General features: G+C 47.2%; 1 protein-coding gene across 1 annotated transcript in view; it reads right to left on the bottom strand.

The window, feature by feature from the left end:
- EML6 (echinoderm microtubule associated protein like 6) overlaps positions 1-25,996 on the bottom strand; it is a 261,537-nt gene continuing 235,541 nt past the window's right edge. Inside the window, exons 28-41 of the mRNA XM_011950585.1 lie at positions 22,355-22,433; positions 21,123-21,252; positions 19,214-19,312; positions 17,749-17,922; positions 13,948-14,156; positions 12,622-12,779; positions 11,552-11,666; positions 9,535-9,723; positions 8,100-8,272; positions 7,527-7,689; positions 4,762-4,865; positions 3,685-3,838; positions 3,200-3,300; positions 1-1,931 (exon numbers count right to left, since the gene is read on the bottom strand). Of these exons, the coding sequence (XP_011805975.1) occupies positions 1,907-1,931; positions 3,200-3,300; positions 3,685-3,838; positions 4,762-4,865; positions 7,527-7,689; positions 8,100-8,272; positions 9,535-9,723; positions 11,552-11,666; positions 12,622-12,779; positions 13,948-14,156; positions 17,749-17,922; positions 19,214-19,312; positions 21,123-21,252; positions 22,355-22,433 (1,873 nt within the window). The 3' untranslated portion in view covers positions 1-1,906. The remainder of the gene's footprint in view (positions 1,932-3,199; positions 3,301-3,684; positions 3,839-4,761; positions 4,866-7,526; positions 7,690-8,099; positions 8,273-9,534; positions 9,724-11,551; positions 11,667-12,621; positions 12,780-13,947; positions 14,157-17,748; positions 17,923-19,213; positions 19,313-21,122; positions 21,253-22,354; positions 22,434-25,996) is intronic.

Below are 25,996 nucleotides of genomic sequence, written 5' to 3'. Positions count from 1 at the left end.
TGTGTTTACATAATCAAATTTATTTGACACATAAAATGTTTAAGTGATTATCATGCACCGATATTTTAACGTATATCATACAGTGCAGGATTTATGAACATACATAAAATCATACCATATAAACGTTTACAAATAAGTTTTTCATGACACACGGACACTATTGCTCTTTAAATATGGTTGTACATTTCATCATTAATCGATTTATTGTTCTTCCACGTGGTTATTTCAATGCAAGATCCGATCAGCATGAAGAGTCTAGTACAATATAGGCAGACATGGTTATCACTCAGCATCACCAGTCACATGGTTACAGAAAACAGAATTGAGACTGCATAGGGACTCTACTGTGGGCCCAACAACCTATTCGTGGATTGATGTAAGGCATTAGTAAATTGGCATATAAAAATAGCTTAATGAGTGATCTAATCCATTTAGAATGCTGAAGCACTTCTGTGGTAAATGTTAGCCTGTTCTTTAATTGAAAATGCTTCATTTTACCTTTTCTCTAAACTGACAAATGCAAGTAGCCAGTAAATGTAGATCTCAAGTTTGTGTTCACTGACCGGAAGGACTAAGAGGCATCTGTGTGCTCAGAACGACCAATCCCTCACCAGCTCTCCTTTCAGTGAGCACTTGTCAGCCACATCCTGTCGTCACTGGTCAGCTACATGGAAAGTGTGACTGAGGGGGCGTACGGATGGCTTCTGGTAAAGATTGTCCAAGTCATATTCTGTCATACAACCAACTCCAAGGAACTCTAACTCACTTTATAATTTTGATTTACCAGCTATTCCTTGGGTTGACAATTTGTTCTGCAGGTAATTTTTTTTATAATCTGGACTTGACCTACATAGTTACATAGTTGACCTGAAGCAATCAATGGAGTCACCTCAACTCCATTCTGGGTGGTACAATAAGGTGCAGCCTTGGGTTACCCCATTTATCTTAAGATTTAATGAGATAAGTCAGTTCATTCTCCTGGACCTTCCAGAGCCTTTTTTCCCTTCCATTTTATAGTAGAACTTTGTTTAATTTGAATTCTATTTTGGATTTTGTGGGTTTGGCACGAAACACAATGAAAACCCATGATTCTACCCCGTCCCGAACTTCATTTCCTTTGCTGCTCACCTTCCCATAAGCAGGTAACTGATGTCTTTCATTTAGGAAGCCTTGGCATGAACACAGGACAAGGGTGACATGCTGAATCTGCTAAGGGTCCTGCAGCCCTCCTCAGCTTTGAAGTTTTAGCACCATATGGAGAAAGGAGAAATTGGTGGGAGGTGAGACAGCAGCCCACACAACTGGAAACTTTCAAAGGCACTTAATGGATATAAAACTCTGCAAATGAAACATTAAAAAATTAAGTTTCTCAACTCCTTTATACATGGCTCATTTGGTTTTGAAAGCTAAATTGGAGAACAGAGGCTAGCGATATTTCTAGTACTTCGGTGCATCTAACTTAGGCTGTCTTGTTCAACTTATTTGTAAAAATGAACATTCTTGAAGTATATAGAAACAATAGCAAAACATCTTTGTAAAAGTTTTGATGCAAATTAAAAGCTACATACTGGTTTAGGGTAACTGAGGCTTCAAAATTTGTCAGCGGGCTACATTATCAGATAGGATTTCTTTTGTCAATGTAGTTAGTATGTATAGTGTTTAGTCTCAGGAACAGAGGCAAGCAGTCTTAACATTTTACAACTTGACCTTCCTTCGTGGCATCACAGTTTTGGAGAGTCCAGATTATGGGAGCAGCTGTGTAACTTCCGCAGCATTTTGAGCTTGTGCGTCCGGGGCAGCATGGTAGGCATTTCCCAACGGCTGGTGGCAAGGAGGCACCTCAGCATGGCCTCTGCAGTTGCTGGCTGGTAGCAGCAGCAGCAATAACATAAGAGGCTTCTGGCATTTACAGACATCGCCACACAAATACACTGAAAAGGCAGACCAAACAGTCATTTTGCATAGCTGGACGTCATACTTGTGTCAAGTGGCAAAAAACAATCTTGCCAAGTGCTCAAAAGTCAAGCTCAGGTGACGTATTGAACATTTTGACTTCAAAAGGTAAACCAGGGATCTTGCCACCAAATTAAGATCTATTGCCTTTTTTTTTTTTTTTTTAAAGGTCTGTTTTTTCAATTGAGTTCTGTTTGGTTCTTTCAGCAGTTTGAATGTCTGTGCTGAATGTTGGTCCGTGAGGACTTTTGCACTTTGATATCACACTCTCTCCTGTTACTATTGAAAAGGTTTATCAACTCCACTTGAGTCAGAGAGCCCTTTCGAGTGTTTAGCACAGAGCCAGGGGTCACAGCGTGCTCCTGTGCCTACAAAGGCCTATAAGCCCTGCATGGTTAAGGTCACTTCTAAGTCTTTTATATTAAAACAAGTCTGTATCCCCTGCATTGGGGTGACCAGTTCATTTATGTCTCTTACTCCTAGCTTGTTGACAATTTGGTTGGTGCTGCTTTGAATGGGTGTTTGCACTCTGCAGGGAACTGCTGTCAGTACTATCTCAAGGGCTGTAAGTGCCAGAAGTAGCCAGCACAGCAGGCTGGAGATGGGTGTTCCCAGGCAGGCCATCAGAAATACACAGTGCTTTTGAGTGGGAAGTGGGACGAAATTCTTTATAGGTGTCTTTCTTACAACCTAACTCAGACCATGAGGAAGTATCAGAATGCATGTATTTCTTCTTTATCCCCTCAAGAGTTTTGCTTGGGCTGAATATATTCCTGCTACAATGAAGCTCATCAGAAATGGGGAAGCTGAGTGAGTTAGAATGACCTAGTCCTGTTCCTCTATACTATAAATAAATAAATTCCCAACACTGGTGATCAGCTGGGAGTTCTAGGGATGAATTTCCCTTCTAACCTGATTATGCACAACAGCCCGTGGGCTGCCAAGAGCTCCTACTCCAATCAGCCGTCTCGGGTCTCAGCCACCTGTCCCTGTCCCCCAGCAGTGCCCAGAGTAGCTATCACATGCCTGCGCCATCCCAGAACAGCTCCAGTCACAACCATTGGGTTGACAGTCACCAAAGAGTAAATGCCTTATCTTGGAAAGTACTTGCCTTCATGAGGACTCATGGAAATCCCTGTTTAGTAGCCCAACATCAGCCTGGGAGAGGCTGACTCAGCACGCCTGAGATGGGGAGGGAGAGCTGGCCAGGCCTGGGGAGTAAGACCTGGGTCAGCTAGGTTAGTACCTGCAGTCGTCTCCTCCAGTGCTGACCACATACTTGTCATCATAAGAGAAACGGATGTTCGTCACGTGAGCTGAGTGACCAAAGTATCGTTTATGTTTGGCCTGTGAGCAAAAGTGAATGGAGACAGTTAAGAGACCCTGGCTCCTCTCAGCAACCACAGACTACTTCCAGCACTCAAAGCCCCTGCTCCCAGAACCTTCCTTCACTGGGGACTCCCATTTGGTCTGGACTCATCTAAGCCAGCGTTTGGCTGACTTTCCTGCCTCTCATCCTTGCCCCACTTCTGGCCGTTTTATCCACCCTCCATCCTTCCTTCTGGCTTCCAGGACTGCCCCTCCAGGAGGTGAAAAAGTCATTGCCATATTTCCACAGTACTGGGACAGGGTTTCTCTGTGTCTCCCAGAGGTTCATCTAGATGTGGCCCCTATCTCTTGCAGACGGCAAAACAGAGAACCTGCAGAAAGGTTACTCTGAGGAAGACTCACAAATTTTTCTGTGCACGGAAAATCAAAGAGCTTCACCAGCCCAAAGTCATCTCCTGTGACAATGTTCAGGCCAGCGTGGGTCACACATGCGCAGTTGACATCAGCTTTGTCTGCATTTCGTGGCCAGATTCCAATGACTTCATCTCCCAGGACACTGTTCCAACAGAAAGAAGGGTTAGGATAGAAGGAAGTCACGTGCGAAGGTTTCTTGCAGTCAGTCATCACCTCCCAGGGATAAGAAAGAGAGGGCTGTTTAACATCAGGGGTCCCCAACAGCCGGGCCGTGGACCAGGACTGGTCCATGGCCTGTTAGGAACCTCCAACCCTAGTGTGAACTGAGCATGCAAGGGATCTAGGTTGCAAGCTCCTCATAAGGTGGAACAGTTTCATCCTGAAACCCCATCCCCGACTTGGTCTCTGGAAAAATTGTACTCCATGAAACTGGTCCCTGTTGCTGTTTTATGTAATTCCGTACAGCCACGTGGCTCTCCTGGCATGAAAGCATCTGTCCTCTTCCCCTCTGTAGATTTGTGCCAGCTCTTACTGTTCCCCCCTCTGCCTCAGTCCCCTACACTCCAAAAACAAAAGTTACCCCCATCTTTGATTCTCTCCCTGTTTCCTGTGGTCCCCTTGAATATGTGTGTGTTGGGGAGAACAGCAGGGGTTCCTTTCAACTCACAGGCTAAATGGCCTCTTTTCCCATGAATTAGCCATTGTTTCTCATCCTGCTAAGCAGGAGTCTGGCCCTCCCACTCCCTTCCCCTGGTGATTGGAGACCTCACGGTGCACTAGGATTGGCCAAGAGACGGCAGATGGTTTCCTGTTGAACTTGCTGGAAGGGGCTGGAGACTTGTAGGAGAAATTACACAAAAAGAGGGACTGCGCATTTCAAAAACCTAGGTCAGATCAAAGCCAGTGTCTTACACTAGTGCCAAGAAGCCTCCTACCCTCACCCCCAAAAGAAAAGACAACTGCATTTCTCAGCTTCTCCAGATCCTGCACAAACTTGGAGGCTGAGCCTGAGACAAGAGACTCCCTTGTGACCTTTTCCTCAGGTTTTTTCTTCCAGTCAGTCACCTTGTCCAGGAGGCCCAGGTGATCTTCTCAATGACCATGGCTTCAGTTACCTGCTTCCCCAGGGGAACCTCATGCACCTGGCGCTTATAGGCACCTGTTGACACCTGTAGGTAGAAGAGAAGCCATGTTCATCAACGTTCTTTCTCAGTTCCACAGACTCCCTTTGGGTGCACTGTTTCCCAGAACACTGGCCCAGCCTCTGCATCCCGAGGGCTTTTCTCCAAACCCAAGCTCAGCTCCAGGCTGCAAAGCCTATGGCCAGCTCATGGCAACACCAGCAGGCCATTTCCCCATCGTTCTTCTCATCCATTTTCTCGCTATTTTCCAGAGTCCTAAGGCAGCAATTCTCTTGAGTGTGGTTCCTGACCAGCAACCTCAGCTGCGTCTAGAAACCTGTTAGAAATGCAAATTATTGGGCCCCACCCCAAACCTACCCAGACACTGAAACGGTGGGACCCAGCAATCCCCGTTGTAACAAAGCCGCCAGGTGTTTCTGATACACAGCAATCCCAGTTTTCAGGAAACCAAGAACCTTTGGGACAGAGGTAAGGCAGGTTTCTCACAGACAGCAGCTGATATAGGTGATCTCTGAGGTGTCTAGAACCTGACCCTTGGTGCTCTGGGAGTCTTCTAAGGGAAACAGACCACTTTTCCTACCATCAAGGACAGTTGCAGGGAATGGCTGCTGCCTTCCTCTTCAGGCTCCTCTGTCCCCGCAGTGCTTCTCCTGGAATGAGCTGGGAAGCTGAGCTCTTTCCTGTCTCGGTCCTTTCATGCAGATGGACTGGAACAATGTTCCCACCTCTCTGTTGGCTAACGCCTACACACCCTGCAGACCTCAGCTTAAATATCACTTGCTGAGAGGAAGTGCATCTAAATTCAGCACCTTGTTACATGCTCCCCAGAATGCTGTACTTTTCCTTCTTGGCACATAATCACAGTTTGTAACTGTATTTATATTTTGTGATTGTCTGTTCAGTGCTTGTCTTCTCTGCTACAGAGCAAGCTCCAGGAAACAGGGACTGAAACTGCCTTTGCAAAATTATGACTGAGACAGTGAAAGAGATCTAACTTAACTGGCTCCATCTTGCTTCCAACCTACAAGCTGTCCTTATTCATTCCTGGACTTACGCTGAACTAACTTTGGGAGAGTTCATAGTTTATGGTTTAAACAAAGATGGTAGTAGCCCTTTCCCAAAGCAGACCTCTTCCTTGCCTGGGAACTAGATTGCCTTTGTAGGACTAACATCAGCCAAAAGATTAGAAATTATGGTTTAGGAGTCATGCAGCTGGAGGCTACAAGATTCTGACCCTCAAACTGCTCGTAAATTCAGTACTTGAGACATTTTGCAGACCCTGCACTTGATGGATCAGCTGGCCCCACCCAGATCAATAAAGTGGCTCATCTGATTTTGTGGCCCCCCCATCCAGGAACTGACTCAGTGCAGGAAGACAGCTCCAACTCCCTATGATTTCTTCTCTGACCAATCAGCACTCCAGGTTCACTGGCTTCCCCTGACCCACCAAATTCTCCTTAAAAACTCGGCTCCCCGAATGGTCAGGGAGACCAATTTGAGTAATAAAACTCCGGTCTCCCGCACAGCCAGCTCTGCGTGAATTACTCTTTCTCTATTGCAATTCCCCTGTCTTGAGAAATTGGCTCTGTCTAGGCAGCAGGCAAGGTGAACCCCTTGGATGGTTACCAGACCAGTCTCCTTTTGTCCATCTGAAAGTCTAGCATAGTGCCCGGTTCAGCAAATAGTTCAATGAATAAATACATCCTCTCTCCTTTTGCAGTGAATATCCAGCTCCAGGCCAGCTCACAAACGCCAATTTGTTGAGTGCTGGAGAAATCATTCTGTTTTCAGGGGTCAGTCCCAGCAGTGGACCCCTCTCCCTCCCTTCCATTGGTCAGCTGCCCTGGAACCCAGGGATGAGCTTTCACTCCAGGCCCACTGGCTGGAGTCCAGGGCCCACGTATGGAGGGGCCATTCTACCCAGTAGAGCTTGGAAATGACATGAATAAATACCAGAAGTGCCACGAGGCTTAGGTGTAGCCCCAGAAAACTAGAAATCAGGAAACTCTGAAGAGGAGGTGGTGTCAGAGAGCCCAAGCTAAGCCATCATAACCCCAGTGACCTGCACGTACACATCCAGATGGCCTGAGGCAACTGAAGATCCACAGAAGTGAAAATAGCCTTAACTGATGACATTCCACCATTGTGGTTTGTTTCTGCCCCACCCTAACTGATCAATGTACTTTGTAATCTCCCCTACCCTTAAGAAGTTTCTTTGTAATTCTCCCCACCCTTGAAAACGTACTTTGTGAGATCCACCCCGTACCCCTAAAACATTGCTCTTAACCCCACTGCCTATCCCAAAACCTGTAAGAACTAATGATAATCCACCACCCTTTGCTGACTCTCTTTTCGGACTCAGTCCACCTGCACCCAGGTGAAATAAACAGCCATGTTGCTCACACAAAGCCTGTTTGATGGTTTCTTCACGCAGACGTGTGAGACAGTGAGGGGCAAATTAAAGATGATTAGGGCTTGTGTTTCCTGCTTTTCTTACTCTTCACTATTTTAAATTCTCTAAGTCTCTGTTTCTACATTTACAAAACATGAAAAAAGTAACTACTTAAGGAGTTCTGGTGAAGAGTGAGCACATTGCCTGGCACACAGTAAGGACTCGATTAATATAGGCCATTATGATTATTGCTGTTATTATTGGTTGCCCCAGATATCAGTAAACCCCAAGCATACCTGAATGTATTTGCCATCCGCAGAAAAATCCATCTGAATGACAAAGCTTGGAATATCTTTGCAGTAGCCAATACGGTTCAGGTTTGTGCCCTGAGTGAGGTCATAGAAGTCAACTGTGTGTTCAGAAGAACCAACGGCTAAGAATCGGTTGTCTGGGCTGATTCTAGAAGAAGCAATCCAAGAGCAGGGTCCATGAGGAGGGCTGTTTGGGGCTGGTCAGGCATGAAGGCTGCTCTGACAGGCCTTCCGGGCCCAAAGGCAATGAGAGCCGCCCTGTGACTCACATGTGGTCACCTCTCCTGGCATTCTATAGAATTCAACAATTTATCTGCATCGAATCCCCGGGAAATATGGTAGAATGACATTTACAAGTAATTTTAACCACACTTATATGGAAATTAGCAAAGCCTTGTCTGAGAGCGAGCGTGGGAGAAGGTATTCTTTCATAGGTGACTTGTTGAAAGTGACTCTCTCACAGCTGAGTTCTTTATTCCAGCCGCGGCTGGAATGGGAACCACTGGTAAGCAGAATGCTTGCCTTTCTCCTCCACGCCCAGACCACCCACTTAGGTACCTGATATCTTGGATAGCAGATTTCCGGTCTCTTTTTTTCCCCCAGACTTTCAGGCTGTTCACCAACAAAATGACAAACTCTCCATTCTTCATGCCAATGGCCACCATCTCCCCGTCAGGGCTGTAGGCTGCACACCTGGCTGCATGTCCCAGGCTCACCTTGTTTAACAGCTTCTGCATTGATGCAAAGGAAAGTCACCTGAGCCCTTGGCCCCCTCGGCTGGTCTCCAGGAGACAATGTGCACCGGGCCAGAGAAGGCTGACTTTGCAGCCATTGCAGGCCACCAAATCTCTTACTTCTTAGAGTAAATGTCCCTGAATAACTGAGGTGGGCTGTATGTTTTGATTAGAGCAGCTTGGGGGACAACAAGTTTTAGGGCTGTGGCTGGCAAACTTTTTCTGTAAATGATTAGGTAGCACCTACTTTAGACTCTGTGGGCCATAAAGTCTGTCGCAACTACTCACCTCTGCCTACTGTAGCACAAGACAGCCACAGTACCTGAATAAAACAGGGCAGCTGGACTTGTAGAAACAGGCCACAGGCCAGATCTGGCCTTTAACTATAGATTGCCAACCTCTTGTTTAGGGGAAAGAGTTTGAGCTTCTGCCTCTGCTGGTTCAAATTCTGAATCCTGGCCCTGTCACTTATTAGCTGGGTGTGTTTGGGTAAATTACATCTCAGTTTCTCTAGTTTTACTAATAGCGATGTTAATAAGGGCTTTGTGAGGTTATTGTAGGCACTGATCATGTCCATGAAGCAGCTGGGGTTATGTAGGTCGTCAAGTAGTGACAGCTGTTGCTAATGATGTTTAATAAATAATTACAGAAACTAACTTAGGAGTCTAACAACCATACTCAGGCTTTTACCTGTCTATTCTGGGACTATGACACTAAAAATACAACATTTACCAGCCATTTAAAAATGAAACCAAGCATTTTAATTAGTAGAACCTGAGCACTTGTTTCAACACTGGATAAGGCATGAGGATTGGGAAGAACCCTTTGTTTCCTCCCACCGCCCCCTCCACCCAGCCACTGCTTGCTATTTCACAGTTTTACTCCACGTGAACTTTAACACTGCCTTCCCAAACTCTAAGAGAAACCTTGTTGGGATTTTGACAGAAATACATTAGGCCCATTTGGGAACATTGACATTTTAAATCATTTTTAGTCTTCTCATCCAGGGAAAACATCATTTGTTTCTATATTTTTAGTTTTGTGGGTTCTTTCATGACAAGAGAATAATCGTTGTCAAATATATTGTTTAGATGGGGTGTGGTGAGTGGGGCTTCTTTTATTGTTAGGTTTTCTTCCTTGATCTCCTATCTGGCCCCATCCCTGTCTCTGCCATGATGCTGGCTGGGCCTCCCCTCGCTCAGCTCCCACGGCCGGCAGCCCACTCGTGGGCATCTGAGTGTGGGCAGAGTCGGCCTCACCTTGTCAGCCAGGTCCCAGATCCGGGCTGTGCCGTCGTTGCTGGCAGAGATGAACAGGTCCTTGGAAGGGTGAGTGGCCAGGCCCCAGATCTCCCCTTCCATGTGACCATCAATCAGGATATTAGAAGCAGCATTTTTTTCACCAACTTCAATTATTTCTCCATCTTTGGTTCCCACTAAGATTTTTCCCTATTGTAATTGAAACACTATTAGGAAAAGGACAAACAAAACACAAGTAACTTGGGAAAATGCCTTTGCAGGGTTAATATTAAAACAGGAAGGGGTGAGAAGTGTTGTTTTTGTTTTTGAGACAGGGTCTCACTCTGTCACCCAGGTTGGGGTGCAGTGGTGACATCTTGGCTCACTGCACTGCAACCTCTGCCTCCTGGGTTCAAGTGATTCTCCTGCCTCAGCCTCTCCAGTAGCTGGGACTTCAGGTGCCCACCACTACACCCGGCTAATTTTTGTGTTTTTAGTAGAGATGGGGGTTTTACCGTATTGGCCAGGCTGGTCTCGAACTCCCGACCTCAAGTGATCTGCCTGCCTTGGCCTCCGAGAGTGCTGGGAGTACAGGTGTGAGCCACCATGTCTGGCCAGTGTTTTGTTTTTAACAACAAACCGTCCACTCCTAATTGCTCTTCTCCACCCTTTCACTTTGCCTTTTCTCCATCAGCTACCTCAGGTGAGAGCTTCAGCACAGACCTGACCTTCAGCACAGCTCTCACCTGGGTGAGAGCTCCATCACCCAGCCTCTGCTAGAATATTCCAGTGACTGCAGAGCAAAGCAGCCAATTCCTGTTCTTGGACAGCTCAAACTCTTAGTAAGTTCTTCCTTCCACTGAACGAAAATCTGCTTCCTGGCCAGGTGTGATGACTCACGCCTGTAATCCCACCCCTTTGGGAGGCCGAGATGGGTGAATCACCTGAAGTCAGGAGTTCGAGAGCAGCCCGGCCAACATGGCAAAACCCCATCTCTACTAAAAATATAAAAAATTAGTTGGGTGTGGTGGTGGGCGCCTGTAATCCCAGCTACTTGGGAGGCTGAGGCAGGAGAATCGCTTGAACCCAGGAGGCATATAGGTTGCAGTGAGCTGAGATCACACTGCAGCACTCCAGCCTGAGCAAGACAGCAAGACTGTCAAAAAAAAAAAAAAAAAAAAATCTACTTCCTGATAACTTCCAGGCTCCAGGTGTAGTCCTGCCTTCATGTCCCATAACTACCCTTCCAGGTGGGCATCACTTAACTATTTAAGAACAAAATCCCCAGTTTTGAATCACGTGGTATTCCACATCCGGTTTGTCTTTTTCATGGAGAGCATCTAGAAAGCAAATTCTTAGGCTGATACTCAAAAACATAAACACAAGGTATTCGATAGAGGTTTGGAGATTGGCTTTTAAGTGCATCAAATCTCCTGGGGGAATTTAAATAGAAGGAAATAGAAGGGAACATACAGGTCAAGGCCCCATCCCTGAGATTCGGATTCAGATTTTGGTCCAGTCCCAGGTGGATGCCCGGACATCCACATTCTTTAAAACTCACCAGTTGTTTTGGATGTGCTGCCAAATGTGAGTTGGAAACCAATGGCTTTGAGTCAGGCAGTTTAGTTTGGTGGCCCTTACCTCTTCCTTATTGACCCTATAACTTAGGGCATAGGCAAACTATTTAGTATCTCTGAGCTTATGAGAATATCCTCTATAATACTAGTAGCTAACATCTCCTGAATGGGACTATGTGCCAGGCAAGATGAAAGGCACTGTCAATGTATAAATATGTGACCCTCATGACAAACCTGTGTACTGGACACAAAAACATTAAGGAACACACCCAAGGTCACCCAACTGGTTCTTCCTGGGGGAGTCGGACTCTCTTAAGCTGCTTCCCACTACAGCACAATTCACATCTTGAAGCCTTGTTTCAAGGATTAAACCAGCCAGTCCAGGGAAAGTGCCTGGCTCGGAAGGTACCTACACTTCCCCCTTCCCTGGCCCAGCCCCCAGGAGAGCTGGCTGTGCTCACTTTTCCACGGCACACAGAGCGCACACACTCCACCAGCTGCCCCGTCTCCAGCTGAAAGGCCCGGCAGCGCTTCATCTCCTGGTCCCACAATTTTACAGCACCTCCTTCTTTGGTCCTAAAAAAGATTGAAAGGGACTCAGGCTGTTAACCCTCATCCTAAGACCCACTCCTGCCTCCAGGACTCTCCTCTCTTTCCCAGGCATCAGGGTCCTGGCTGGTTGGAGCCCAGAAGGACAGTCCCTCGGGGGTCTGGACCCTCCAGGCAGCCTCCCTCTTAGACCCTGCTGCTGAGCGATCCCAACCTCCTGGGCTTGCAGATTTCCTAAAATGCCTTCGAATGCTACTATCTTGGGAGGAAAGAAAACGTAATTTGGAAATTCAGACTTTTTATTAGATTAGAACACAGAAACGTTTCTCCTGTCTTCAGGCTTCGCTTCCACATCTCCCCTCTCCTTCCTCCATTCCTCCACAGAGCTACCAAGAATAACATTTTATCAACAGCAAAGTCACTGTGGTTTGTTCAAGAATACCTCTCAAGATTTTGTTTTTAATTTTTATTAATTTATTTTGAGATGGAGTTTCGCTCTTGTCACCCAGGCTGTAGTGCAATGACACAATCTCGGCTCACTGCAACCTCCATCTCCTGGGTTCAAGCCATTCTCCTGCCTCAGCCTCCCAAGTAGCTGGGATTACAGGCGCCCACCACCATGCCCAATGAAATTTTATATTTTTAGTAGAGATGGGGTTTCACCATGTTGACAAGGCTGGTTTCGAACTCCTGACCTCAGGTGATCTGCCCACCTTGGCCTCTCAAAGTGCTGGGATTATAGGGGTGAACCGCTACACCTCTCTCGGGTTTTCAAACTACCATCAAACCACCTTTGCACTCCTCTCTTCCTTCTGAGGATGTGGACCTAGGGCCCTCTTGGAGAGAGAGCAGACTGATCTTCCTAAAGCAAAAAAGATAGGAGGATGACAATTTGCATTTTCTCCAAGTTGGGGACACTTCTGTCAGTTTCTCCCAAGATAACAACAAATGACAAGTTGTTTCCATAGGAGCTTTGGCTTACGGCCGCTCTTTTCCGCCGGTCACTATGAGTCCATCCCGAAGGGTTGTGTACATTGTGAACACGGGGCCTGTGTGAGCCTTGGCCACCAGCCGGATGAGGAAGTGGTCCTTCCACACGTAGACGTCTCCATTGATGGCACCCGTGAAAGTGAGGTTGTTCTGTAAACAAAAGAACATCTTCTATACCTGGAACACACTCAAGCTGGTCCCTCCCCAGGCATCCGTTCTCTCATTAAGGAACCACAGCTAGAGACGCAGACATGCCAAGGTGGTTTGATCTTTTTGTGCTAAGGAAAGCCGCAGAAATTGCAGAGAAACCACCAAGAGCACATCACAAGGTAGTCCACCTGGCTTGGAAATTAACTATATGTAATTGGCTTGGGCATTTGACTTCCCCTCTGAGCACAGTTGTGCATTAGCAAGGACTTCTCTTCCGTCAGCACTGCCCAAATGACAGCAGGGGCAGGGGCAGACTCCGGGCCAAAGGACACTTTCCTGGAGCTCCTCTATGAAAGGGAGAAACCCACTCCTGGAGGACCATGAAGTGACTGTGTTCCAACATGTCCCCATTTTGGAGCCTGCATTGGCTGAGGGCACCCCATAGCTCACTTAAGGGTGGCAATTGGGGGCATCTGTGGCACAAGAGGGCTGGGAAGAAAAAGGATCATTATCTAGCAGTGGAAATTGGTCCCAATATTCTCTGGGGCTTGCAAGTCAGGGTTGCCCTTACAACAACAAACCTCCTGTCCTGGGTGGGTGTCCTACCTTTTCTGGTTAATATTTTAAGAAAAAAAAAATATTGGCCGGGCGAGGTGGCTCACGCCTGTAATCCTAGCACTTTGGGAGGCTGAGGTGGGTAGATCACCTGAGGTCAGGAGTTCGAGACCAGCCTGGTCAACATGATGAAACCCTGTTTCTATTAAAAATACAAAAATTAGTAAGGCATGGTGGCGGGCGCCTATCATCCCAACTACTTGGGAGGCTGAGGCAGGAGAATCACTTGAGCCTGGGAGGTGGAGGTTGCAGTGAGCCGAGATTGCACCACTGCACTCCAGCCTGGGTTACACAGCGAGACTCTGTCTCAGGAAAAAAAAAAAAAAGAAAAATCTATATATAGATATATAAATATCTATATATATATTGTCAACCCACCCATATGTGCTATAGAAACGGAACAATGGTTGCAAATAAGCCAGTACAGGAGCTAATGTGGAAATGGCTTTCCTGCTGTTTTCAGCCTCTTGGCCAAACTCCCCTCCTGCCCACGCCCATGCCCATGCCCAGGGGGCCTGGGTCCCCTTCTCAGGGAGCAGCTGCTAGAACTCACAGCACCGAAGGCCACGGAGAGCATCGTCTGCATTTTGGCAGCTCCCAGGGACCCAATGACCCCTTTCTTGTAAAGCAAGGCGCTGCCTGCCAGGGTCCAGAACTTCATATGTTTGACCCCGACAGATACAAACTGCGTGTCTGAGTCGGGGCGAAATTCCACCACGAATATGCGCTCCAGGTGACCCCCTCGGCTGGCAACCTTGGCACCTGTGTGGGTGACAGAGTCTGGTGAGGCTCCTCATTGCTTCATGGGCCAGGCAGGGGGAGCCACAGCCCAGGAGGTCACCACCCCAGCAGGCTTGGGGCATGCCTCAGTTCTTCTTTACAGCACTTTCTCTCTCCCCTTCAGATACTACTCCCAGGTAGCAGTGGGGAAAGTGGGTCTGGGAAGTTTCCAGAGCAGCAGGTGCTGGTAACAGATCCCCGCACCCAGGCATTCATGAACGTAGCAGGAAAGGATGGCCTGTGAGACGGAAGCTTCTAGACATGAGAAGGCAGCAAAGTGGCTTAAAGATATCCCCCATCCCCCTTCCATCAGTCCCCAGCATCACCACAGGAGTCATCCCCGCACAGGACGACAGAGCTGCTCCCAGAGTGCCGCTGGGACTCGCATTCCTCTAGACAGCTTTTCTTTTTGTTTTATTTCTAAGATTCTCCTGCATTTTCTTTCTTTCTTTCTTTCTCTTTCTTTCTTTTTTTTTTTTTTAAGCTCCCCATTTTCCTTTGTATTTTGTGGTGTTTAGGTTTAATTTTTTTTTACCTTTTAAGTACTAGTTTTTTCCTCAACCCCATTTATTTATGTTTTTGACTGTCTCTTGAATTTTATTTAACCTTCGTCTTAATAAAATTCCAGCTCTACCATTTACTTGTAGAACAACTTTAGACAAGTTATTTAAGCTCTCTGTGCTTCGGTTTCCTTACCTGTAAGACGGGGCTAATAATCGTTCCTATTTCAGAAGGTGCAGTGCAGATGAAAAGAACTGACCTAGGTGAAGCCCTGAGCACAGTGCTTGATGATCTGCGTAATCATTTCTTAGCCAGTATTATTATTAGTAGTAATAGTATTATCATCATAACTCCTTTAGCCCCTTTTAAAATTTCTTGGCTTCTATTCTTTTAGCCTGTATTTTAAACCCACCTTTTTAAAAATCTCATTATTTTTAAGCTCTCGAGTTTTAAATTTTTGTTTTAAACCTGTTACCCTTTAACTTACTCTGTTTTTGTTCCAATTTCTTAATTGTCACCCCTCCCTTGATTATTCACACACATATTTGTTTCTTCTTCATTCTCATCACTTCACGTATGTTTTTATGACAGCTTTCTAGCACCGTGGTGGTGGGTTTTGGTGTAGCTGGGCCCTCTGATACTCCCTCAAAGAATCTCTTTCCGGGCGAGGCTGGGGAAAGCCACAGAGTCCTTCTCGCAGCTGTAATTCTGTCTGCATATGGAATCCCTGACTTACTGTAACAGATCTCTCTCTACTTAGGGCTCAGAGGTTTTAAGATCCACGATCTTCAAGGACACCATAAACAAAGTAAGACAACAGACGGGAAGAAAGCATTTGCAGTGCTTGTAAGATTCAGAGGATTAACACTGAAGATCTATAAGGAACTACAAATTATAAGTAAAAGACAAACAACCCTCCCACCTCAAGTAGTAAAAGGATTTGAGCAGATGAATTACAAAAGCAGCATACAAGTGGCCAATAATGAGATGGAAAGAGGATCCAGCTCACCAGTCATGGCAGAAGTGCAAACATACAATGAATTGGATATTTTTTTAAGGCCACCGTTTGTATTTTCCTTGTTTTCATTTCATGGACACTTATACTTGTGGAGACCCCTGTATCCCTCCTTGCATTGGTTTCTAGTCTGCTTAGAGCAAATTACACATATACCTAGGACCTGACAACATGGATTTTATGTAATAAGTTCATTTTTAGTTCTATTTTATTTTTACCTATACACACACATGTTCCCCAAAATAATCCTCTAATAAATGAAGAATGAATAATAGGCTCTGGTGACATACAAAATGTATATAAACCTCCTCAAACACAGGGTATTTATCTGTAAGTAAGACTTGAAATGAAGGCAAACCCACACTGGAGAAGGAAGGGAGGAGAGATGACATGTCCATGGTCAGCCCGGAAGAGGTGGTGGCTGGTGATATGTCAGATATCAGCACTGGCTCACAACCCTCTGTACAAGCAAGAGCAGGCTCCTCTTTTCCCTGGGAGCTTGTTCAAAAGCCCTGGCTCCTCTAAACCTCCCCTGGGAGGTCAGAAGGGACCCTGGGTGAGCAAGAGTCTGCTGGGCAGGCCAGAGTGAGCAATGCTTGGAGGACAGGTAGAGGGAGTGAAAACTGTGATCTTGAACCTAAAGAGACATGGCTGTGCAGCGGGACCAGTGTGAGAGCTTTCTTCCAAGGATCTAGGAACAGAGTTAGCAGCACAAAAGGAAAACATAATGAAGCAATTTATGTCCCCACATGAGGGGCTTTATGCAAGAGCTTTCTGACAGCATGTGGGCTGTCTTGTGAAGTGATGAGAACCACATCCTTGAAAGTATTCAAGCACAGGACAAAGGGGTGCATTTGGAGGAATTTCTCCTTAGGATGGGTCCGGACTGTGCAGGAAGTCTTCTCTAGTTCTTCCCATTCCAAGATGCTCTATATCTATCATTTAAGAGGCTCAATTTCTCTGGGCTGAGTCTGGTCAATCAGTTGGCCACTTGACATCACAAGGAATGAATCTGCACCCCTGAGATACTGACTATACAGCCAACTGGGTGAGATACACTGGTGAACAAGAGAATGGGAAAATGTGGTTTCCCAGAAACATGAGAGATCACGTCACCTTCCGAAGGAATATGGTATCATCACAAATGTCTGCAAGCTGTCAGCCTCTTTTCCTCACATGGGGTGCTTAGGAAGGACTGGAACTTTCCTCCCATTGTGCTGATCTCTTTAGAGCCTCCACGCACCACCCCTCCACGGGAAGATGAGGAGATAATGGGACTCCAGAGCCCTGGATGGGAGAAGTGCCACCCCTGCGCTTGCCTGGTAGAGCGTGTCCCAGATACAGGCTGCCCGGCTGCAGACAGACCTCATTAATGTCCTGACTAATTGGATCCGCTTTTGCCAGGGCAGTACCCAACCTGAGAATATACGTGGAAGATTGCACATCTTTAGTTCTAAGATGACCATACATTCAGTTGCACCTTGTGTGTGTGCATGTATGTGAGGTGTGTGTGCATGTATTGGGGGAGGACAAGAAAGAAATCCTGTTACGGTAAATGTAAACCTTGATCGTAAGATAAATCCCTATTTCAAACGTGTTAAAATGTTAAAAAAAATTTAATTGCTTCTGAGACTATGATAAAACATTATCCCATTTCCTAAACTAAAGCAGACAAAGTGATAAGGCTGTAGTAGGATCCAGGGGCCATCAGAAAGAGCACGGAAGACAAGGACCCTTGGGTAGGAAGGTGGCTAAGACAGATGTCGGGGAGGCTGCTGCCCTCCAAGGAGGAGGGCTGCCAACATCAGGGCACCTCCCCAGAGCCCCTTCACTAATGGGCCCTAGAGTTCCTGGCCAGCCTCCTCCTGGCCCTGGGACCCTGGGATGCACTGGCATCAGTGGGGCAGCTATACCAGGATCCCCAGTGCCCTGTTTTCCACTTGCCCAGCAGCAGTCAGTGCCTACGGCAGGCTTCGGAGTGAGGCAGATCTGGGTTCGAGCCCAGTCCATGCCACAGGCAGACACCCTGGAGGGACAGAAAACCCAGTGCTGGTTTACCTTCCTGCCATCGCCAGACAGTGATGGTGTGCTCAGGGTCCACTCCCACCGACACCAGTAGCTTTCCGGTTGCACTGAAGTTGACGTAATTCACCCCCTTGGAGTGGAAGCACCGCAGCATGGAGAGGGTGTGTTTGGTCATGGCGTCCCATACGTGGATGGAAGGTGTTGTCCCTGAGTGTGGAGAGGCATGACAAAGAAGACTGATGAATGGCAGAGCCAAGGCAATGGTTATGTTCATGTAAAAGCCTTTTTTGTTTGTTTGTTTAGATGGAGTCTTGCTCTGTTGCCCAGGCTGGAGTGCAGTGGCACCATCTTGGCTCGCTGCAACCTCTGCGTCCAGGATTCACATGATCCTCGTGCCTCAGCCTCCTGAGTAGCTGGGATTACAGGCGCGCACCACCACAACCAGCTAATTTTTGCATTTTTAGTAGAGACAGCATTTCACCATGTTGGCCAGGCTGGTCTTGAACTCCTGATCTCAGGTGATCCGCCCGCCTCCCAAAGTGCTGGGACTATAGGCGTGAGACACTGTCACCCAGCCTGTAAAAAGCCTTTTTTAAGACAAGTGTTTAGGGGTGTTACAGTCATTGGGCATAAAAGACCTATAGCCTGACCTGACCAGAGGAGCAAGACTACAGGAAACTTGCTTTTAAAGGCAGAGCCCTACAGACATTTATGTTCAACACACACACACGTGTGGAGGATTTTATACGAAGGAAACTGGTGAGGTCAATGATTTGTATCTGCAATTTGGCAAGATATAATCAGCAAACACGATAGAATGATATGATTTTGCTGTGCAGATTCAAACTACTCATGGATGGAATAGCCTTACCTGGGGTTTCCGTAATATCACCTGCATTGGGTGAGCAATGGCAATGAGGAAGCGTCAAGGGAAAACAATAGCTAAAATAAGTCACGTTTCCAACAGTGAAGCACTCGACACCAGCATCAGAAAGTTCCAAATTAAACTTAAAAATGGACATGGATTCAATGAAAACAAGCAGGAAGTTGTAAAAATTGCTCTTGAGATGACAAAGCAAAAACAAACTTCTCATAAATGTGTATCAGTTCACATTTGTCACTGGCAGTTTCCCAGGGCACAGGCGGTCCAGGCACACTTACTGAAATCTACCCTGGCCAAGCACAATCACCAGGCTTCAAAACACACGGAGTTCTTGACACTTGGGGTCTGAAAAACTATTCTTACAAGTCCACAGGGATGGCGCCATCGTGTATTCGGACTCTCAGGCGCTGGTCAGACACCATGGTCCCTCAGAATCACAGTCACTGGATGTGTCAACTCAGGTGACACAGATACATTCAGGACTCAAAAAATCAACAGCAACATCAACAAGAAGGGATGGATGTAAGCAACCCACCCACTCCCTCTCCCAATAACTGCTGACAAGTCAGTGTCCCTGCAAGCTGGGAGAGCCTCAGCTGCCGCAGGACCTCCTACCTATCTGGCTGGTGGCCACCACGTTTCTGTACTTCGGGTGCTGGTTCACTGTGAGACAGAGGATGTCATCCGTATGCTCCAGATAGAAGCTCTGGCTCCCTGGGGGAGAGAGATCATGGGAGGGTGAACAGTGGAACCTAAAGACCTTTTAGGGCAACTCCAAAGCATCGTGTGGAGTCTTTGGATACTCGTTATAAAAGTGACAGCTTACAGCCCTCAAATTCTCACTTCCAGAATCACACTTGGGGAGATGAAGGATCATTTTTTTGAAATGTTCACATTCTGTTTTGGGTCCGGGAGAAGGGACGCTAGTGTCTGTTATCTGATACATTCAAGCTGCTCTTCGATACTTCCCACTGCTCTGTGTGGGTGCAGAGCACAGTTCAAGTACAGGGGCTTCCAGAGACCACAATGATGAAGGTCAAAGTTTCCTCCTCTCCATGGCACAGGAGTGGGCTTCCCAACGTCCACATCTGGGAAGAAGTAGGGGTGGGCGCCTGGAGATGATGTTTCACTGAGCAAAATGGTACCACTTCTTCATGTGGAATATGAAACTCTCAGGGACTCATCATCTTTATTTACCAAATGCCAATCCACTTGGGAGCCTGGATTGCACAGGTGATGGCTTTACCCCGGAAAGCCCTAACTCGACATATGTCATGGGAAGTGGAAGAAAGAGCACTTCATCATCTATCACAGCAAATGGGTTTGCTGACTTCCAAAGTGGCCAATTTAAACCCACCCAAATGCTCAAGAACCTAAAGATGAAAGATGGTGTAGATACACAAGGAAGGCGTGTACTGCTACCAATATGATGGCAGGGCTAGAAAGTGAAGAAAATATATACAAAATGTCAAGGTCCTCCTCCCTCAAATACACACAAATCAACATGTGCCCAGTGATTTCACTGGCTAAATCTATGTATGAACAACTACACAGAATTGACAAAGAGCAAGAATTTAAAATGAAGGGTTTTTTTTTTCCTTGAGGCATGAGCAAATAAGGCAAAATGTGAACCTGTTTAAATCTAGTGGTAATGATATAGCTTTCTGTTAATTTCTGAATGATTCTTTTTGTTTGAAATGTTCATTTTTTAAAATTTGAGTCATCATGTGGTTTGAGTATTTTTTTTCTTTTCTTTTTGAAATGGGGTCTCCCCCGCTGTTGCTCAGGCTGGAGTGCAAAGGCACGATCTTGGCTCACTGTAACCTCCACCTCCCAGGTTCAAGCAACCTCAAACCGGGTTCTCCTGCCTCAGCCTCCTGAGTAGCTGGGGCTACAGGCACCCGCAACCATGCCTGGCTAATTTTTGTATTTTTAGTAGAGACGGGGTTTCACCATGTTGGCCAGGCTGGTCTTGAACTCCTGACCTCAGGTGATCCGCCCACCTCAGCCTCTCAAAGTGCTGGGATTACAGGTGTAAGCCACCTCACCGGGCCTGGTATTTTTGTTTACTGTTTAATTGTTTTCATTCTCATTATAAATGTGGCTAAACTGTCAAAATACAATTTGAGAAATCTGAGCTGTTAAAAAATGGCTCATTGTAGAAATGAATAGGCAAAGTTCTGTGCTTACTTCTTGGTTATGGTCTCTAAGGAATTCCTCCACTCCTTACACCCTGTCTCTGGCTTCTCTCCATGGCTCTCGGTTACAGAGGCTGGTGTCAACATGGAGGCCTTCTCTCTAAGGCCTATGACAAGGTGAGGTCAAGCTCTGGTCAGAAAGAGAGAAGGCTCTGGCTCTGGTAACTGAGCCTGAGCATTACCAGGCCTAACTGATACCATGCTGGAACTGGGGGAATGGCTCTATAAAGGAAGGAAAATGCTTAAGCTTTTGGGCATCTGAAGAGTGGGGAAAGCAAGTAAAAAGAAACTAAAAGTAAAACCTGTATTTTTAACCCCCTGGTCACCTGTCGAGAGGTTCTGAACGATGCCAGCCGCCGCCGTGTGGAAGATGATGTCGGTGCCATCATTAAGGTAATGCAGGTTATTTCGACAGTCGAATCCTCTGTAGCCAAACACGTGGTCTAGAGCCAGCTCCTGCATTCACACACACAGATCAACATGACCCTCAGAGGAAGGAAGGGAGATCCGAGGAACACACCCACATCGCGTGGGCGGCCTCGTGTGTCCCGGGAATGGTATGGCTGGTGAGGCCAACACACGCTCACTGAAAACATTCTGCTTCTTGACTGGCTGAGAAAATGCAACCCCTTCTTTAGTTTTCTGAAATGCTGGGGTGGCAGGCTAACATACAGAATCACCGTGACTTTCCAAAAAACCCAGATTTACTTCCTGGCTCTGTCGTTGTGCCAAAGTCCAGAGATTTGATGCCCTGTCAAGAGTACCTAGCAGTTTTGTGTCTGTGCCTTGGCAGGCGCTCTGGGTGAGCTGAATGGCGGCTCAGAGGTTTGCTCTAATAAACTCTCAACGCACCAGGGCGGGCAGAGCAGAACACAGAGACAAAGGCCATGCTCGTTCTGCCGCCTGGTGCTTGCTCTACAAAGTTACTACATATGTGCCAGTTTTCCCTCCCAAACTAGATACTGTTAGGGTTTCTAGTCTTTCTCTTCTTCCGGTCTTGTCTTCTAAGACAAAGAACAGTGGCTGATTCAGATCAGTTCTTACTCCAACACAGGCGTCTCGGGCAGCTCCTCTGTGCCTAGCATGGTGCTGGCGGTAGGAGGCGGTGTAGGCAGAGGGAGCTGCGGGAAGGTTTCGGGTGAGAAGCATCAGGAAAGACTGCACAGAAAAGACACCAGGGAAGGTCTTGGAAGGACCAGGGTACTGGGAGCTGGCAGGAGGAGCCTTCCAAGCAGAAGGAATGACAACACAGGGACTTGAAAGTCCCAGGCAGCTTCCGAGAACACAAGCAGTGGGTTTGTGGGGCTGGAGATTTGCACTGTGGTGAGGAATCATAGACAGTAAGCTTAGAAGGTGGCTCTGGGTAAGGTTTTGAAACCGTGAACTATGAATCCCATTGGCAATGTGGGACTCTCCCAGGTCTGAGGGAGAGGGGACAGAAGACAGCCAAGGGACCCACTCCATTTCACTTAACTGTCTTTGGGACGTGCAGATGGGGCTGTCCACCAGGTAGGTCTTAGAACGTCAATATCAAATTACAAGTAATTGTTTAACTTACCTCAACCAGTTTCTTTTTTTTGGTGATATTGTTCTTCTGCAGTTTCTCAGGCTGGGGAGCTGCTCGGCTAACGGGTGGCCTGGAAGAGAGAGCGGCCAGAGGAAGCACAGCGTTGACCGAGGGCTGCAAGGCTGCCTTCCTGGTGCAGCCTGTCTAGGCCAGTGCCGGCCTCCTCTCTCCTCCTGCCTGAGGCCCCTCCACCTGGATCTGTTCGGTCCTGCCCTCCTCTTTCCCTCCCCACCTGCCCTGGGACCTGGCCTGAATTCACAGGCACTGGGTTGGACCTCCTCCCTCTGCTTAGCCTTCTCCTGGGAGCAGGAAGACCACATGGGCTTGAAACAAGACGGGCTTGGTTCAAAACCAAGGAGGGGCCTGACCACGAGGGGAGAGAGGCCACATTTCCGGGACTTGCTGACCTTTTTCAGACAGGGATGTGCTCATGTTGTTCAGAATTAAGTTGTCAATGGCCATGGTGTGGTGTGAAGTGGCACTTACAAGCCAGGCTTCGGAACGGGCCCTAAGGACCACGTGCCAAGTGCCTAGGTCGGCCTCACTTCTCAAACAGGCAGGCAGGAAGCGGAGGGACAGGAGACAGACGGCACTCGCGCCTCCCACTCCGCCCTCGCCTCAGGACTCGGGTCTGCCTTCAGCTCTTACCACACCAAAGGTTGCTTTTCCCACCTCAGTGTTGGGGACTGGGGCCTCCAAATTTAATGAAGAGATTTTATAACGTGTAAGCCCTAATGGAATCCTAGATGAGTAGGCCGGTTCTTGGTCATGTGGGGTTTCCTTAAATGAGATTTCTCTATGGATGGGTCCAGAAAGAGAACTGTACCAGCTCCCACCGCATGTTCCAAAGTAATTAGTTATTGCTCCCGGGATATGCAAAGAGAAGGATTACCTTGATCCCCTTGTAAGCAGCAAACAAAGCCAAGTGAGAAACTTAGTACAGTTTAGAGCCATATTAGCAACCACCTCATTCATGCACAAGCATTTTCCAAGTGAACAGACATTCCTGTGTGGCACACACCATGCTTCCCCAGCATGCCAGCAAAGAACTAAAACAGAAATGAAAGAGTGCACCAGTCTACAAATTCAGAAAGCTCATACCCCGGCGTCTCTGGGCAAACTCTGCACTAAAGCGCCTACAGAATAGGGAGAGAAAAGGAAGCTTTGTCAATGCTTCCCGCACACTCTCCGTGACTTTACGAATGCGCCCGGGGACTCTGCTTACTTCAGAGTGTGCTGGGGAGAAACTTGCTGTCAGAAAAACAATGACATCTTCCTGGATGTCGTGGGGAGTTATGTACAATGGATACTTTGTTTCCAAATCAAGTTCAACTCATAATTTAGCCTAATAATTCCCAGTGTTTCTTGGTAGGTCAGCTTGCCTGCTCCAATGGCTTGCGGGGGTTCTTTTTGTGTGCAGGGGAAGACAGGGTACCTTTATTTTCTCAGAAACTCTTCAATCAAAACATGTTATGCAATCATAAGTGATAATTGGACCAAATGGTATTATAATCACCACTGAAGAATGGGTAGAGAGCACATCTCTGCAAAACGACACCCCCGGCTGACATCATCGCCACCAAATTGAGCAAAATTGGGAGACTGGGGGCATGCCAGTTCTCACAATGAGACACTTCCTTCACATTAATTATCGCTTCCCAGGACATCTGCTCTTTCTTCTGTTTTAGTGGGACTTTCAAATGAAATCCGTGGGTTTCTTCTTTCACCTAAGAATGTTTAAGTGTATGACAAAAGCAAGCCAGGGGCTATGGGGAGAGCAAAAGGACACTGGAACTATGGCATGGCTCATAAGGCATAATTCGAGGATACACACAGGGCTCGTTTTCAGGGGACACACGGGTTGTATAATATGTAATATATTATACAGTGAATATAGAGTATGCATACAAGCACAAACACCATGTACTTATATATACAGGAGATTGTATATATATACACAGAGGCAATCCGATGCTTTTTTTTCACCTTGATTTTCAGAAAAAAACCGAAAGGTAAAGCAATCTCAATGTTTCTTTCTCATTTCGCAAGCATATGTTTACAGCTGTATTGCTTCAAAACTGAAGATGAGAGGAGCAAGGGGAAGAAACCTGCATTGTGGCAAATTCAGCGGATTTTAAGTATTGACCCTTTGCGGTTGTGGGTTCCGCGTGAACACTTGGTACTGGATGTTCACCGAACACCTGTGTTTTTCTCCAGAGAGGTGTGAATACTTACTTGACAATTCCCTGCCTCCAAAGGAAAGCAAGTTAAAACACAATACACGTATTAAAGGCTTCTTTCCAGGTATCTATAAACAGTGTTCATAACATCAAATATGGGAGGGACTGCCAGAGGCTTCACACACAGCCAAACACTGGAGGTTTAACATTTCTCTGTGGATCTAAATCCTTCTAGATTCAGATTCCATCAGAAATGGGACTCTGAAAAGCTTTGCTGAGGTGGGAAAGAGTGGAGGCATGAGGACATTCACTCACTTTCAGTCCCATCAACTCATTCGAGTTGGTCATTCCCAGCTGGCACAGGACAGGAGTGCAAGGAAGGCCATGGGCACAACCGGGCATTGGCAGGGAGACCCAGTGGGGCCAAGAGCTGGGAAGGTGAGAGGGTGAGAGACTGAAGGCGGGAGGAGCAGAGACACAAAGGGACCTGGGGGGGCAAGTAGGCTTTGAGGTGATTGGGCGGGGGGTGATTGGGGTGGGGGGAATAAAGGAGGAAGAGCTTCCATTGGGCAAGAAATTTAAGGAGGGAACCTGGCAAGACAGCAAACAAACTGGATAAACAGGAGAGAGGGTGGCAGACAGGCCTAAGCTCTGGAGAGCAGGAGAAGCCTGCCAAGGAAGACAGAGTGAAGGCAGGAAGCCCAGGGAGAGGCCTGTGAACTCCAGCCTGGGGCTTGGTGTTGAGTAACAAGTCGGCCCTGCTCTTCAGTGCCTGTGGGGAGAGGCACAACCCTACACTCCCTGTGGAAACAGGTGGCACATTCTGTGGGCAGGGCAGGATCATGGGAAGGCCAATTCCTGCTGTCATCCCACTGCCCAGCAGCTGGGCTGCTGAAGAGAAAGCTTAGACTCAGCTGAAGATGTGGGGAGTGTTATCCTGACAGGCACTCTTGCCCTGCACAGACCCCCAAGGCAGGCCAATGCCTGGGTACTTGTCCCTCCTTCCCCCTCCCCAAGGCACTGGGCTGACAGAGCAAGGGGTAGAGCAGAGCACACAACGACCTGAAAGGTGTAAGAGCGTTCAGGGCCAATGTGCTCAGGGAAGCTTTTGAAACCACTGAGGTCACGAGTCAGTTGCAACCCAAGATAAAGTACAACATGAGAGCCAACTGGGGAGTGAGGCTTGGACAGCCTGTGAGAAACCAAGTCGTTCCAACCAGTTTCTATAAAGAGGGGTGTGGGTGTGAGTGTGGGGAAACTCAGATCCATCTAGCCAAGAAACGCAAGTTTGAAGTTGTTTTGAGTCGTGTTCATCAGACAATATTCAAAGTGTCCTTGGAGGAAACAGCTTTCTTCAGCTTCCAAAATGTGGCATAAAATGCACCAATGGTTTTAGGATGTCTTGGGAAATCCAAAGGGGAGAGGGAGGGGGAAAGGGAGGGGAGAGAGAAGG

The sequence above is a fragment of the Colobus angolensis genome, unplaced genomic scaffold (assembly GCF_000951035.1).
Source record: "Colobus angolensis palliatus isolate OR3802 unplaced genomic scaffold, Cang.pa_1.0 Scaffold309, whole genome shotgun sequence".
NCBI classification, from domain to species: Eukaryota; Metazoa; Chordata; class Mammalia; order Primates; family Cercopithecidae; genus Colobus; species Colobus angolensis.
Note: the sequence above shows the minus strand (reverse complement) of the source record. Positions and strands in the feature narration are given on the sequence as shown.